Here is a 16,045-nt window from a genome sequence, read left to right as displayed (position 1 = left end):
TAATGGCACACTCATGACTGTTCACCAGCCCTGAGCTGGTGAGTAGCCAACCATCACTGGAAAGACATAAATCACTCCCCAGACTATTTATTCTTCTTTCATTTCACTCTATTTCCCAGTTTCACCCACTGAAACTCTTTCTACCTGTAGGCGTCGGTAGAGCCGAAAATTGGCATTTTGTGTTCTAACTGGAAAAACAATAGTTTGTTATTGGCATTATATATCATGCAGCATAACAGTGGTGTGGGCTCTGGTGATGGGAAACATGGGTTTGAGTCTCACCGTGTCACCATCTCATGACGTGGGGGGAAATCCTTAGTAACTGGTGCCCATTGCCTTCCTCACCTCCGGGCTGCTGTGCGTACAACGGTGAATTGATGTAACTACACACCGTGTGGTGGGAAGGCCATCCACTGTGTTCCTCATCCCCTTTTGCCTTTTAAATAGTAAGGCGGGGTCTCAGTTCGCACTCCAGGGTGGGCCTGAAGTCCCCACCCTCCACCTCCTGAGGACTCAGCTGGGCTCGCACATTTTCAGGAGGCTTTATTATTGACGTTCCCATTTTATTATAATAAAAACCACATGAAAGACAGAGCAGTAATTTTAATTCCCATTTTATATGTTAGGTAAAGGAGCTCAGGGGTGGGTGACTTGTTCTCTTACTCTTTATGTGAGGCCATTTTTCCTTCCACTCACAATGTAGGAAAAGAGTTGATTTTGAACAAATTCCTTCTTTGTTTTTAGGTATGCTTTGGAAAGCCAAGATATGATACAAACCTTTTCCAGTCCTAATATTTATTTCCTCATTTCTAAACACAGACTGTTTAGAATTTGCTTTTAATGTTGTGAAAAAAAAAACCTATAAAAACAAATTTTGCAGCTGGTTTAGAAACTAAATAAAATAAGCACACCTAAGTATACTCCATTGCAATTTATTTCAATAAACATGTATGCTATTTTGAAAGTAAATTTGTTCTGCTGTGGAGTAAGACCCATGTACGTGTGGAGGATTCAAAATCTGGCCTTGGTTAGGGTTCCTATTGCTGTGATAAAACATCACGACCAAAAGCCGGGGAAGAAAGGGCGTATTTCCCTTATGCTTCCAGGTAATGGTGCATCACTGAGGGAAGTCAAACAGGACAGGAACCTGGAGGCAGGAGCTGATGCAGACACCATGGAGGAGTGCTGCTTACTGGCCCGCTCGCTCCTCAAGGCTTGCTCAACCTGTCTTCTTACAGCTCCCAGGACCACCAGCCTGGAGGTACCACTACCCACAGTGAGCTGGACCCTCCCACATCAATCAGTAATTAAGAAAATTCCCACCTAACTGAGGCGTGCTGAGAGTGGGGCTGAGGGTAGGGCTGAGGGTGGGAGACACAGTCTTCCTCAGGGAAAGGCACACCAACTGGTTATCCAATACCAGTGGTCAGCGCTGAAAACATACACACAAGTAACATTCAGACTGAGTGTTTATATGTATGTATTTAGGAACACACCACACACACACACACACACACACACACACACTCCTAACAATAATTAATGAAAAATGAGGCCATGCATTTAAAAGCAAGAAAGAAGATTGTATAGGAGGACCTAGGAGGGTAGAAAGGTAAATTATGTAATTATATTATAATTTGAAAAAATAAAATAATTTAGAAAATCCTCCCGCCAAAAAGGAATGATGAAAAACATACTACAGACTTGGTTATAGGCAAATCTCATGATAGCACTTTCTCAATTGAGTATCCCTCTTCCCAAATGATTCTAGCTTGTGTCAAGTTAGCATAAAACTAGCCAGGGCAAAATCAAATTCATTTTCTGTTGAATTTTTATTAAAGTGGAGGGAGGTCAGTGAGTATGTGTGTCTACTAGTCCCAAACCTCCAAGCAGGGCTAGCAGAAGCATGTGGCACCTGGAGGGCCCTGAGGCTGCCTCGGTGGTGGTACAGAAAAACACATTCTTTTCTTACGAGTTGGGCAATTTATCTAATCAAAACACTGGCCAGTAAAAACTCGCTGAAGTGCAGGAAATATTTACATTAAGTTGGACAGTTTCTAAATGCTATTATAGCCATCCTCTCATGGTGGTAACTGTTTTCCTTTTCTACAAGCAAGCCTCTTCCTTTTTGATGCTATATTTTATTATTTGATGCTTCCTATTTGATGCTATATTAATGTCTCTGAAGTACCCAGCCTTGGGCAGTGGCCTCAGGAGATGGAAAACCAGTCTCAGAAAGAGTGCTTGAAACCACCCAAGGCTCTGTAGTGACAGGCCAGCACCCGTGGAAGACACTAGCTAGCTTTTCTACCTGAGACACACTTCTATCAATTGAGGAGGCACCTGAGAAGCACTTGTATATTATTTCACTGAGTGTGAACCTTAGCACATCATTTTACTTACCAAAAGAGTGGGCGAATGAGAACCACAGAGGGAGGGGGAAAGCTGTATGCTGTATTAAGTGACATTTGCCAGTAACTTTCAAATTATTGATCAGTTAGAATCTCCAAGGCACACTTACTCTGCCATTAAATTCCGAATTCTACTGGCAAAAAGAACAGGATCGTTCTTTTCTTCATCACTTGGCGCTTGAACAGGCATAAACTGAAAGACAAACATATCTTTCAACAGCAATCCTTAGTCCCAAGCAAGACAAATTAGATGGCCAAACAACACACTGTAATCCTGGTCTCCCTAGAGCACATGTTCCATGTCATGGAAGGGACACTGGACATGGACTTAGTACATGGGAGCCTGGCTGTGTTAACTCTGCTAAACTGCCTCCCCAACTCTGCAAAGGCAGCCATGGTCACCTACCAGCCTTGCTGTCCTACTGAAGAAAACTGATGCCTAGAATTGTGGAATTTGCCATGTAGCAGTGCCTAACATCCCCTGCTCAGAGCTGGATTTTCTTCATTCCTATCTTATATGAAAATGGCCTCCCTTCCCCTTTTTGGTAATAAAAAAAAGTCTTTTATAATATTATCTATTCTGCCCATTTCAATGTCAACTTACTTCAGTTATTTGATTAAAAACTATGGTTTGTTTTCTTTCCTACTTAAAAACACTAAATTTCAGAACTGGCTTTCTAGCTTTTAGTCAGTTGCTTTTTTCCCCCCCTTTATAATTTTTAACTTCACTTTATTCTCCACCTGACACTGACCCCTGACTTGTTCTGCCCTTGCTTTCTTTCTTTTTCCTTCTTTCTCTTTTATTCTTCTCCTATTATTACATCCTGATCACAGCTTTCCCTTCTTTTCTTTCCCCTCAGCCTCTCCTCCACCTCTCCCCCAGATCCAACACCCTCTGCCTCCCCTCAGCAAAGAGCAGGCCTCCCAGGGATATCAATCAGACATGGCATAACAAACTACAAAATGACCAGGCCCATAACGTCACATCAAGGCTCGAAGAGGCAACCCAGTAGGAGGGAAAGTGTCCCACAAGTAAGAAAAAGAGTCAAGGACAGCCCCCACTCCTGTCCTTGTTTTGGTTGTTGTTGTTTGGTTTTGTTTTAATTTTCCTGTGTGTATATGGTGGGGTATGCATAACTGTGTATGTGCTTGTATGTGCACATGTATGTGGAGGCCAGAGGTGAACCCAGAGCTTTCTGGCTGTCTAGACTGGCTAAAGAGCTCCTCAGGTGTCTGCTTATCTCTGTTTCCCCTCACCAGTGCTAGGGTTCTGAGGTGCTTATGTCATGTAGCCATCACTTTTCCCATTCTCCTCTCCCACTTACAAGTATTGTTTTCTAAACCACAAAGGTTTAATTACATATTGAATATAATCTTTCAGCACTTATAATATTTCAGACAAGATTATTAGGACCCCCTCTTCTCTGAAGAAAAATCCATACCTTAATAAGATAGATTACTACATCACTGTAATCCTGTAGGTCAAGTACAAAACTACCCCAATGAACAATTTTGACTATAATCTCTAAGGTCCTTTCTAATCAGAAGTCTCTGCTGAGCATCTAATTCTTCAAGGTGGAAAAACCAACCAGGCCACCAGAGGTCTCCATATCTCTTACTATACCCAGAACAACAAACTGCAAGTCAGAGTTACTGAAAAGCCCCTCTGTCCTAACCAAGTAAAATTTATTATGCTTGCATAGTATGCAATTCAAAGAAGAAAACGGGTTTTAAAACACCAATGTTCATTAAATCTCTAACAAAACGTTATAAGAAAGTAAGGTTTTAGATTGCCAACAGGTCTTCAGTGGTAGCCAGCAACAGTTTAGTCTGAACTCCAGGAAAAAGGCAGGCCGTGGGAATACATCCCCTGGTCCACTGCGCTACAGCTCCCCCTCCTCTCCCTGTTTAAAGAGTCTCCAGTTTTCAACATGCCTGACTTTGTCCCATAGCCTGTCCGTTAAAAGGTTTGCTGTCCTGTTTCCCAGCTTCATATTTTGTTTTCTTTTTATGCTCCCCACCTCTTTCCGAGCCTTAAACTGTACACAGATCCAGGAAAAACTCCTCAGTGCATGCGGCACATTTATCCCACAGCCAGGCCCAGGCCTCCCACTGACACTGAACACCAGTAAAACTAGTTTGTTCATTGTTTCGTAACTACATTAGGCACCTCTCCTCCCCAGTCACTGGTGAGTAAGAAGGGGAAGACTGCTAAGTGATGATACTGAGATTGTCTTTCTTTTCTTTTTGTCTTAGAAAACAAAAGCTTTGTTATGTCAGCTCTAACAAATGGGAGACTCCGGTTCTTATGATTCCTTTTCTAAATCTTCAGAGAGAAAAATGCAAAAGCAAACACAAAACTCTTAACAACATCAGCTGGTGCTTTCTTCCCAATGGAAGAAAATCACCAGATGAGGTGGGAAATAAAGTGGAAGAGCCTTAATGAAGGCTTGCCACATAAGTAGCCTTATTAAATTTTCACAACCCTGCAAAAAGGTGTTATTATCCTTATTCACCAGTGATAACATAGATTTAGAGAAACTGAAATAATCTCCACACAGATAAGCAGGTGGTAATTGGGAAAATCTGATACTTTGTATAACACTCATGTCTACCAATAATTTACAAACTTCTGAATTCTGTCAAGTTCCAGAACAAAGTTGCTTTGTTAGGATACGCATGTGGCTGATGTGTATCTATGTGAAGTTGTGAAATTGGGGTTTTCTAAAAACGCCTGTTTTAAAATTACAAATAGTTTTAAGGTCTTTGGATATTTAAATGAATTATACAAACATTCAGGCACATACAGCACAACACTGTGCTCAGCAATGGACCAAGTATATAACTATAATCCTGTAAGGTCACAATGAAGCTGTTTATACATGTTTCTGTATGTATAAGTATTTATCATTGTATCATAACCAGATAAAATACCAGAGTATTTAAACTAGTAAGATGCCGAACATGTTTGCAGTGGAGAAGCAACAGGCTCTACTACACAGCCTAGAGACCCTCTGTGTGGGAATCCTCTTCAGGGTAGATTTGTACAAGTAGAGTCTATAATGTTTACATAAGATGCATTTCTGTGGACATACTGGGTATTAAACATACTGGGTATTAAAACTAACACCATATTCTTGGGCAGTAAGTGTTGGCTTAGGTTTACTCATCATTGAAGATATTTTTTTTAAGATTTATTTATTATTTATACAACATTCTGCCTGCACACCAGATCTTACTATAGATGGTTATGAGCCACCATGTAGTAGCTAGGAATTGAACTCAGGACCTTTGGAAGAACAGTGAGTGTTCTTAACCTCTGGAGCCATCATTCCAGCCCTGAAGATATTCTAATAGCATGTTTACAATAACAACAAAGGTTTCCATGAATTTTAAAACAAAACAAAACAAAAAACAGAGAAATAAGAATTGCTTCTGAACTACCCAGACACCTGCAATTCCAGGGACAAAATGACCAAAAACCACGAATGAAGCTTTGTGTGGGGCAGCTCAGAGAAGTCACAGAGGAGTAAGACACAGAATAAGGCAAGGCCTGGATTATTAGAGTCTGTGCTAGGGTGTGGCCATACTGCCTGATAGGCTGTTGGGATGCATTTCTGAGTTATATTCAAACAGCAGCGCTGTACTAAAATATTTAAATGTCATAAAGCCATTGGACCCAGGCATGGTGGCATACATCTTTGATCTTAGCTACTCTGACACTGAGGCAGGAGAGCTGGAAGTTTGAGGCCAATCTTGTTAGCTTAGCAATATTCTTTCTTAAAATAGGGTAAAAAATGGTGGGGATATATGTAATTCAGAGGTAGAACCCTTGCCTTGAATATGTGAAACCCTGGGTAAAATTCCCAGGACCATAAAATAAAACAAAATGAGTAAAGCAGTCAGGAGCTCCATGTGTGAAAGAACTACAAATCCAAAATAAATATAACAAAACCAAGAATACTAAACTTAAAACGCCATAAATTCCAGTTCTGCACCACGATCCAAATATATCAGTTTAATTCCCTACTGCTCCAACCATTTCCAACAGGCTGAAAGTCACACTGTTTGTGAGGTCGTGGAACAAAGAATACATTCTTTCCTTTGCCAGATGGAGAATGAAGATACCGTGATTCCTTTTCTTTCTTCCTTTCTTTCTTTCTTTCTTTCTTTCTTTCTTTCTTTCTTTCTTTCTTTCTTTCTTCCTTCCTTCCTTCCTTCCTTCCTTCCTTCCTTCCTTCCTTCCTTCCTTTCTTTCTTTCTTTCTTTCTTTCTTTCTCTGTCTCTCTCTCTCTCTTTCTTTCTCTTTCCTTCCTTCCCTTTCCTTTTTTTTTTTTTTTTAATAAAGAGATCTGTGACATGGAAAGGAAATGTGACAACAGCAGCCAGAGGACAATACGAGGAACTTACGTACTCCTGTTGTAATGCAGCTTTGCCTCTGACACATATGCTAGACAGGAAATTACGGCTCTGTGTGTTCTTCCACATCTGAAGCTAGCTCTTATTTTGGCTTGAGAGGGGTGGGTTTAGCGGATAGAGTACTGATGGTGTGTGTGGTGTGGTGTGGTGTGGTGTGGTGTGTGTGTGTATGAGAGAGAGAGAGAGAAAGAGAGAGAGAGAAACAGCTTCCAAATCTGCAAAGGCGATAACAAGGTTGTTTTAAGTATTGGGTTCTTGGTCTTTTTTAGAAAAAGAAAACAGAGCTAGACCACACAGCAGTTGTTAAAGAAGGACAGAGCAATGCTCAGGGCACTTAGGGACAGTAGTGTGAATTTGCCCAAAATGTCCTCTATGGAAAGAGTTTTGTGGTCTACCAGTTCACCGTATTTGCCTTGGTGCTTGCTCAACTTTGTAGGACACAGATTAGACCTTTGCCCACTGCAGAAACAACTAGATTATGCCAAGAGTAAGTGTTCTGCTACATTTTACAACCCTGCTGATGGATGCTAAGCTGTTTTTTTTTTAAGTGGGTAGATATACAATGAGATAATAAAAAGGTATCTTCAAAGTCGGCAGATGTATAAGAGTTTTGGTTTCTTAAAAAACCCAGCTGTTATGAGAATATGTTTTTGTTTTAATCTCAGGTGTGGAATATAGGTCTGCTTCAGTTTGTCCACAGCCACTAACTATGATTGTCTTGGGCACTAGCAGGGGAGTGATCTTTGCCAGCTGCAGACAGTTTAATTCTGGGGACTCAGAAAAGGAAATAAATGGCAGAACCCAGGGGCCCTGAGGAAGAAGGCAGCAGCTGCTCCCGGCTGCTGCTCCTGGTTGCTGTTGTTGCAGTTTGACAATAAGAAGACGTTGGAGATACCCTGGAAGATTGAACTGGCCCCAAGGAACCTAAGGACCCTAATCAGCACGAAATAGTTTAAAGAAACCTATGCCTCCTTTCCCCTCTAACATCCTTTCTCACCTACTTAGTGCTGGGGGTTCGAAAGAGACCATTGTGGAGAAGGGTGGTAGATATAAGAACGCTAATAATAGAGACTTTAAAATATGCCAACAAGCAGACAGCATACAGATCTCCAAATAATTCACTAAAATTTACACTCATTTTGAAGCCTTAATTTACCCCTGTATATTACTTGATATTGCTAGTTACCTATATATAAATGGTTAAACAATTAAGTCATCCAGCAATGCAAAATGGTATTTTAAATGCCATAGTCCTGCTACCTAGAACACAAGCCTCCACTCAGAATTCTGCAGTACACATAAAAGTTTAAGATTTTCTTTTTACTTTTTATTCCCGGGTTTTCAAGACAGGGTTTCTCTGTGTAGCCTTGGCTGCCCTTGACTCACTCTGTAGACCAGGCTGGCCTCAAGTTCACAGCAATCAGCCTGCCTCTGCCTCCCTGAGTGCTGGGATTACAGGCATGTGCCACTGCATCTGGCTCTTTCTTTCTTCATTTTTTAAAAAACTTATTTATTTTTATTTTTGTGTATGAGTGTTTTTGCCTGCATGGATACTGTTTCTACATGTGAAGTTCTTGAAGAGGTCAGAAGAGGGCATTGGATCTCCCGGAACTGGAGTTATAGACAGCTGGGAGCTACCATGTGGGTGCTGGGAATCATACCCCAACCTTCTGGAAGAACAGCCAGTGCTCTTAACCTCTGTGCCATCTCGCCAGCCCCAGTTTCCATTGCCTAACCCACAGATGCAATCTGGAACATGCAGGCTAGAGTCTTAGACACCAATGCAGTACTTTTCACACTTTAGCAATGAGTAATGCTCTCTGGAACCAATTCTTAGGGTCTTAAATTTTTGCTTCAAACTTTGAAAATGTTCTAATCATTTATTCACTCCTAATCTGTCCCTGAAGCTCAAAGACAGTCCTGTGAACAATGACATGAGCCACACAAAACTTCCTATGGGTTCCCAGGTTCAAAAGCACACTGTAAGTGAGAGCATCTGAAGTTTGTATCTAAAGTTGGTATCCACTTCTCAAGTATGGCCTCTCTGTTTTCATATAACTAGTCCTCAGGGAAGCTGGCTCCACTACCTAGCACTGCTCCTTTTGTCGATGTGGGACATTGAAGTAGGCACGGGTTAGCACTCAATTGTAGGGAGGTGGGAAGAGGGGAGGCAAATTTCACCTGCCAGAGTGAATAGCAGGTTGGAGGCTCTCGGAAATTACATGTTTTTGCTGGCTTGATTCCAAGAGCTAAATCTGACAGCAGGGACTTAGAAACACAATCTATAAGACCGGGGAATAATTTTAAAGAGGCTGGACTGCAGCCTCTAAGCTAGGATTCAAAGTCGGAACACAAGCTGTGTGTTAAGTCCCCACGGCGGCTGTGTTTGCATGACTCACCTCAACTTCCACCTTTGTGAAGAGCTGACAGAAAGTGAGCACACACAGCTGGATGCTGAAAGAGAAGAAAAAGCTATTCTCACACAGCAGTACAACTGTAGTCTGTTCTTTACACACAGGGCCCCACCACAGCATACTCACGGGAATATTTTGCATTTAAATGTGCTACACTTGAATCATGACAGCTCTTTGGGTTAGACAACTACACTTGTTATTGGAAAACTAAATCACCAAATGCAATTAATATACAGACTTAGTAAATGTAAGCTAGAGCTCAAATAGAGCAAACCTCAGATCTACAGTTTCTCTGATAGTACACACTCAAAGGCGTAAGTCTCTAGAGACAGCACCCAAAATCCACTTTAAGCTACATAAATATACATGGGGAGACAGGGCTCAGCGGTTAAGAGCACTGGTTGCTCTTCCAGAGAACCGGGGTTCAGTTCTCAGCATCCATATCACAGCTCAGTGATATGTCAGAGTCTGTAAATCCAATTCAAGGGAGTCTGAGGTGCTCTTCTGGCCTCCCTGGGCATTAGGCCCTACATACATACATGTGGGCAAAACACCCATATACATATACATAAAATAAAAATAAATAAATCCAAATCAAATGTTTAAATGTACAAAAATGTGTTTACAAGAAAACTAAGCAGTATGTCCAAATTCTTCAGGTAACAACTTTTAAAAAGTCAGCGAGATTTTTTTTTTTTCCTTAAAATTACTAATTTTATCTAAGTCGTCTCAATAACAAGCTTGGAGCTATGGAGAGACATCTTGAAGACTTGCAAATTTCACTGTAAATCTAGACAAAGGGCAGTTTGGGGGACAAATGCCCTGCCTTATAGCTTTCCAGGATGTATTTAGACTCTGAGCCAGATTTCTGTAGGATTTTCAGTTTAGCTTCTCCAGACAGTTGACCCAGAAAGCAAGGCAGAGTGGATTAGACCATGTTTAAGAAGGCAACCAGCCAAGCTTTCGTGTGTGTGTGTGTGTGTGTGTGTGTGTGTGTGTGTGTGTAAGCTATTAAGAAATTAAAGAATGATTTATCTGTAAAAAAAAATTATCTGAAGACACTTAAATAAGTTAGAAATTTCAACAAGGAGTACTGGCTACAGATGAGTGGGGGTTGGGAGGAGGTGCTCGGCACCTTCAGCTGTGTACCCACTGGCAAGTCCCCAGGCTGTGTACCCACCAGGCCGCAGTGGACAGCTATAAAGGTCATACAGACAGCTCTGGTTAAGCCCAGTGAGTCACAAAACAAACAAAGGACAAGAATGTGGGAAAGGGGGCTTGTAGGGAGGAGTGGGAAGGAGAGAACAGGATGCGGAACAAAACACTCAGAATGCATCCTATGTGAAATAGCCAAAGAACAAATTTAGTAAACTTTATATTTTTCAGAAAAGGAATTTAAGAGTTAGATTTGGCATTTGCAAACTATGATGGGCAAATATGATTGTTTCTAAGCCTTCCATCTGAAGGAGGGTAGACTTTTTACCACACATAAGCTCTAAGCCATGTCAACCCACCTTAAGCACTGTCAAGTGAAATGTCTTCTCTTAAAAATGTTCCCATTACTATGCTATGTGTTTGGGTGTTCTGACTGCATGCATGTGTGTGCTATATGTGTGTGCAGTATCCACAGAGACCAGAAAGGGTCATCAAATGCCCTGAAATTGGAGGTGCAACTGATTGTGAGCTGCCATGTATGGGTGCTGGAAATTATGCTTGGGTCCTCTGCAAGAGCAGCCAGTGCTCTGAACCACTGAGCTATCTCTCCAGCCCAAGTGAACTGGTTTCAACCCCTTACAAAGGGCCTTGGGATCAAGGATTTGGAGATTATATATGTGTGTGTGTATTCCAATATATATTTAAAAAAAAAATATATATATATATTCAAGTATGAAGGGTAAGCATAACAGATCACTAAATTTGCCTTTTCACACTACAGAGAGAGCAAGTATTTCTTAGAAAGCTGCTTTCCATAGCTCTGCTCCTTCTCAAAACTTACTCCCCATGTCCCTTCTTCCTTGGGGTATCTGCTCTGTAATATATCTCTGCTTTCGTGAAATAGCAACTGAAAATATAGATTTAAGAGTAATAGGTACAGTGGTACCAGAAGCATTCAGTAGGTCAGAAGACAGGTGGAAACAGGACTTCCCATAGGCAAGAGCCATGTGCATTTGCATAAAACAAACTTGTCCTCAAAAGATCTTGTTTCTAAGTCACAAGCCATCTCTGACACTCATTGTCTTCCCTCGCTTTCCTGAATCCACTTTCCAATCTTATTTTTCCCTTTATCACACACTCCCCAGAGCAGAAGGCTGTATTCCTTCCAGAATTTTATTTGACCTTCACAGTCACCCAGACTGCTCTATAACGAAGTCATACTGATCAGTGAGCCCAAAGCCATGTTCTCCACAGGACACGTGGACTAGAATCGCCCAATGGATGACACACAAGATATAAACTGCTATTCACTGAAATTCCAGACACTATGTTTCTGAGATGATCAAATACTAGTCGTTTCTCTAAGGGTTTTTTTTTTTTTGTGTGTGTGTGTGTGTGTGAAAAAGTTTTAAAAAATAAAATTCAAAATTAGTAGCGGCATGAAACACACGTCTAGTCTGGGGAGTGAACCAGTTCCTTGAAAAGTTGAACATAACACATGACCTACATCTGTTTTCATCATGTATTCTTCACTTCTTTCTAACCCTATCTGTTTAACCTTTCCTGATTCGACTTTATTATCTCAGAGAAATTTCTGCACACACACAAAAGGAGAAATACATATTACCTTTTCTCCCAGACTTTCCAAAGTTCAAGAGATTGTGTAATTGCTATGTACAGAAATGCCATGTACCAGAAAGCCATGATGATTTCCTCCAAAATTCTTCCATCGGCAATGTTATTTGAGATCTGTTGTTAACACTGTCGAAACTGGGTAAGGCCCCTGGGAAACTTTTCATATCCAGATTTGCATATAGGGCTCACTGAAATTTAAGGAGGCTCAAACTTCCCTAGTAAGAGCTAACCAAAAGGAGTTGGGAGAAAGCTGCATTCTACATGCCCTACTGTGTAAAAGGCCTGTTTCCATTCATCTGTTCAATGCTGAAAACACCCCCTGACCTCTCTAAGAACTCCAGAAACTGCTGGGTAGCCATTGCCTTAACACAAATAGGCAGGCCACAACAGCTTCAGGTCCCGAAATCTCAAGTGATCTGAACTGTTTAAACCAGCCTCATGAAGTCTGAACAGAGCTACTACATGGTGCTAAAACTACAGTGGGAATGACTGTGCAAGATTCAAGCTAAGTATGGTGCAAGCCAGGGCCCTAAAGCTGAACTGACCAAGAGCTCAGAATCTTTATTATTATGAATCTATACTCATACTCATAAATAGTATGAGTAGCAGTTACATGCTGCCTTTGTGTAACCCTCTGGAAAGGCTGCATGCAGTGTCTGGGGAAGGACAGCATGACTGATGTCCAGAGGGCAACCGTGTGAACAGCTGCTTCAAAAGACACTGCTTCCTGGGGCAGCCTTGGACTTCAGAGAAGAGGTGGAGTCCTCTAGGACAGTCTCTTAATTAATTACACTAATATGCTCCTTGTAAACTGGTCAACAAAATCGTGAAGCTGACAGAGGACTAGTATTCCTCAAACGGTATTTCACATCCGTTAATCTCACTGGACATTTAGGGTCAAGAAGGTGATACTCTCCCCAGGGATATGGTTAAAAGATTTAAGACTGATTGGAAATGTATACTTTTATAAAAATAAGATTTTTGCCTTTAAAGAAGGAAGAGATTACATTTATTTTCTTCATTAAGACAGTTTGCATAAATTATTAAACTATGTAAGTGACTTACAATGTATATCCTTGCCATGTCCAGGTCACAGTATCCTACAGCAAGAGAAGTGGTCAAACTGTTAGTCTACACTGGTGTGGATACCTGTAAGCTCAAAGATGGGAGATAGAGGCAAGACATCAAGAGTTCAAGGTCATTTTTGGCTACATCATGAGCTCAAGGACAACAGAAGCCACAAAAAAATGCTGTCCCAAAAACTAAACAAAACAACAAAAAAATTAAATGAATCTTTGTTTGATATTAGGACTCAAGTATACTTTTTCTGGAATAAAAAGCAACATATTAAAAACTAAAATAAGCTTGTAATTATTAAAGAACATGAATTAATACACAAATTCATGAATTACACAGATTATATAGAAGCACAGAGATCATTCCCTACCCCTATATATTTTATAGAACTTGTTCTAAAATATTGTACATATTCAGTTATTTTTCTCCCCAAACAAGCGTATCTGAAAAAGTAATGTGTGTGTGTGTGTGACATAAATGATTATTTGGAAAAAAACCCAAAGCAGTACATAGTAAAAGAATTTTAATATATGAAAATTAAAATACATAAGCAGAGGGCTGAGCAGAAGCTTGATAGATTTTTAATTTTTTTTTTTTTTTTTTTTTACTGGAAATGTTCTAGTTGAGAAGGCAGCCATTGGCTAGAAAGCCGAGCTGACCAACAGCTCATAATCTTTATTATTATGAGCATATACTCATACTCATAAGTAGTATGAGTAACAGGAACATCCTGCCATTTTGTAACCCTCTGGTAAGGTCCTTTCAGTGTCTGTGGAGGGGCAGTGTGAATGATGTCCAGAGGGCAACCGTGTGACCAGCTGGTGCAGAAGACACTGCTTCCCGGGCAGCCTTGGACTTCAGAGAAGATGTGGAGTCCTCTTTGACAGTCTCTTAATTAATTACACTAATTGCCAAGGCTCACTGAGCCTGTACTTACTGCCTCCCCCAAATTTATAATTCGCTTCCTACCTGTTTCCCCCTTCCTACCACTAGTTGCCTTTCTATCTGGAAAAGATTCCTTGTCATCTCCACAAAAATCATAAATTTCTACTGTCTAGTATAACCAGAGCCTAAGTGTGGGACTTAACTTTCCATCACAGAGACAGCAGAGCAGAGACTGCACAGTGCCTTCCTGAAGCTAAGTTACACAGAACAGTGTTTAGTACTGGTGTCACATTTTAGAAAGCCAGTGGCATTAGTCTGCCCCATTGCTTCCCTCATTTACCCATTCAGAAGTCAGCTATGATAGAGGGTCCTAGAGAATGAGCTACGTGGAAGACAGAGTTCCTCCCCTTACCAGCTTGTTTGGGTATCTGAGGAGGATGGGCTGTACTGGCACTCCTGGGATGAAGGCTCCTAAAACCACATCAAAATTGTAAAACATGGTTTGTATAGGAACAAGAGGTATACAATAATAATAGCAATAATAGTAATAACAGAATAAATGCACTGATTTCTTGAGAGCAGACAAAACAGAAACCATGATGAAGTATTTACAAGTTATTACAAGTGCGTTATGAATCACGAGTTATTACAAGTAAGACTTAGGCAAAACATTAGATGGTGTGCCTAAATCACTTAAGCATGTATTTATTCACTGTTTTCTTCCATAAAGAAAATTAATGACATTTGTTTCAAAACAACTCTTAAGTACACATATAGTTTTACCATTTGTGTTTTTTTTTCTTCATTTCCTAAATACATATTATCCAACAATATAAAAAAGTAATGGCAAAAATCAAGGCAAAAAGAAAACAAGAAGTAAAATGCTTGAAGTAGAGTTATTATACTGGCCTGGAGTGAGTCACACCTTTGGTGCAAAACACAGTACAGCCAACACAAAGAGCCTGAAGTGTTACAAATGAAAAATGAAAGGTGTATTCATGGCAGCCTTCCCAGCATGAAAAAGTAAAAGTAAATAAAAAGTGTTAATTTTGGAAGGCATGTAAAAACATGAATGTTATTCAGGTAGGCTGTCTGCTTCATGACAGAAGACCCCATATATCTAGGAGATTCCTTGGAGGAAAAAGTATATGACTGTAACTTCTGAGCATATCCATACAGCTACACATAGACACAGACACATAGAAATACACATAGACACACACACACACACACACAACCAGTAAAAGGAAAAGGCTATATCAAAAGAGAGAGCAAAGACTAATATAGGAGTAAGATCTGTGGAATCATAGCATCAGAAAAGCTTTATCAGAAAAGAAATGCCAGGAGCAAGTATTGTGCATTACAATGGAACCATTTGATAAATCTCCCATACCATATTGTTACAATACATAATTTAATTTATCTCACCTGGTTTAAAAGTAATCAAACAGGAGCGATTAGTACAAGTACCTTCTGGGAAAACTAGTATCTTGGGAGAAAAGGAATAAATTTAATATTTCAGTCTAATTAATAGATTACCTCTTTATTCTCCTAGGACTTCACCAACACTTCTCATGCTTCAAAAATAAAAATGAAATAAATGGCTAACTCTTGATTCTAATAAAAGCTGGACTCAGATTGTTTTCATATTTCCCTAAAAGAAGGGTAGTTTAAAAAAGAAGGGCAGTTTGACCAGTGTGATAGTTAGAAAAAAGATTAAAAGTGTAATTCTTAATTTACAGAACATGCTGTTCATCTGTGTTTCTTTTACATTTCTCACTGCCTTTATTAATAATCTGAACAAATTTAAAAAGAAGATATAAAGTAAGGTTATATCCTTAGCCAAAGTAAATCTTGCTGTTACGGTTTTCCCATTAAAAGCTATTTACTCTCAGTGTACATTTCAGGGATGCCTTGGGGACGAAGGAGGGAATGCTTGTAGTGCCTTTGGCTCGGTGGCCTTCATTATCACGTGGGTACCCTTCACAGCTTGCTTTGTTTTTTCCTGAGGAAGCATTTTAGCTCTTAACGTGCTACTTAATGTTTTCT

The 16,045-nt window shown here is 40.2% G+C and overlaps 1 protein-coding gene across 2 annotated transcripts in view; it reads right to left on the bottom strand.

The window, feature by feature from the left end:
* Lpcat2 (lysophosphatidylcholine acyltransferase 2) overlaps positions 1-16,045 on the bottom strand; it is a 59,648-nt gene that overhangs the window by 29,926 nt on the left and 13,677 nt on the right. The window contains exons 5-9 of one of the 2 annotated variants that reach the window (XM_055621171.1): positions 15,425-15,485; positions 14,409-14,467; positions 13,100-13,134; positions 9,230-9,284; positions 2,522-2,604 (exon numbers count right to left, since the gene is read on the bottom strand). In XM_055621171.1, coding sequence (XP_055477146.1) covers positions 2,522-2,604; positions 9,230-9,284; positions 13,100-13,134; positions 14,409-14,467; positions 15,425-15,485 — 293 coding nt within the window. The remainder of the gene's footprint in view (positions 1-2,521; positions 2,605-9,229; positions 9,285-13,099; positions 13,135-14,408; positions 14,468-15,424; positions 15,486-16,045) is intronic. The other variant, XM_055621172.1, reaches the window with a different exon arrangement.

Source organism: Psammomys obesus, unplaced genomic scaffold (genome assembly GCF_907164565.1).
Source record: "Psammomys obesus unplaced genomic scaffold, mPsaObe1.curated_primary_1811, whole genome shotgun sequence".
Taxonomy (NCBI): Eukaryota; Metazoa; Chordata; class Mammalia; order Rodentia; family Muridae; genus Psammomys; species Psammomys obesus.
This window is presented reverse-complemented; position numbering and strand designations above follow the sequence as displayed.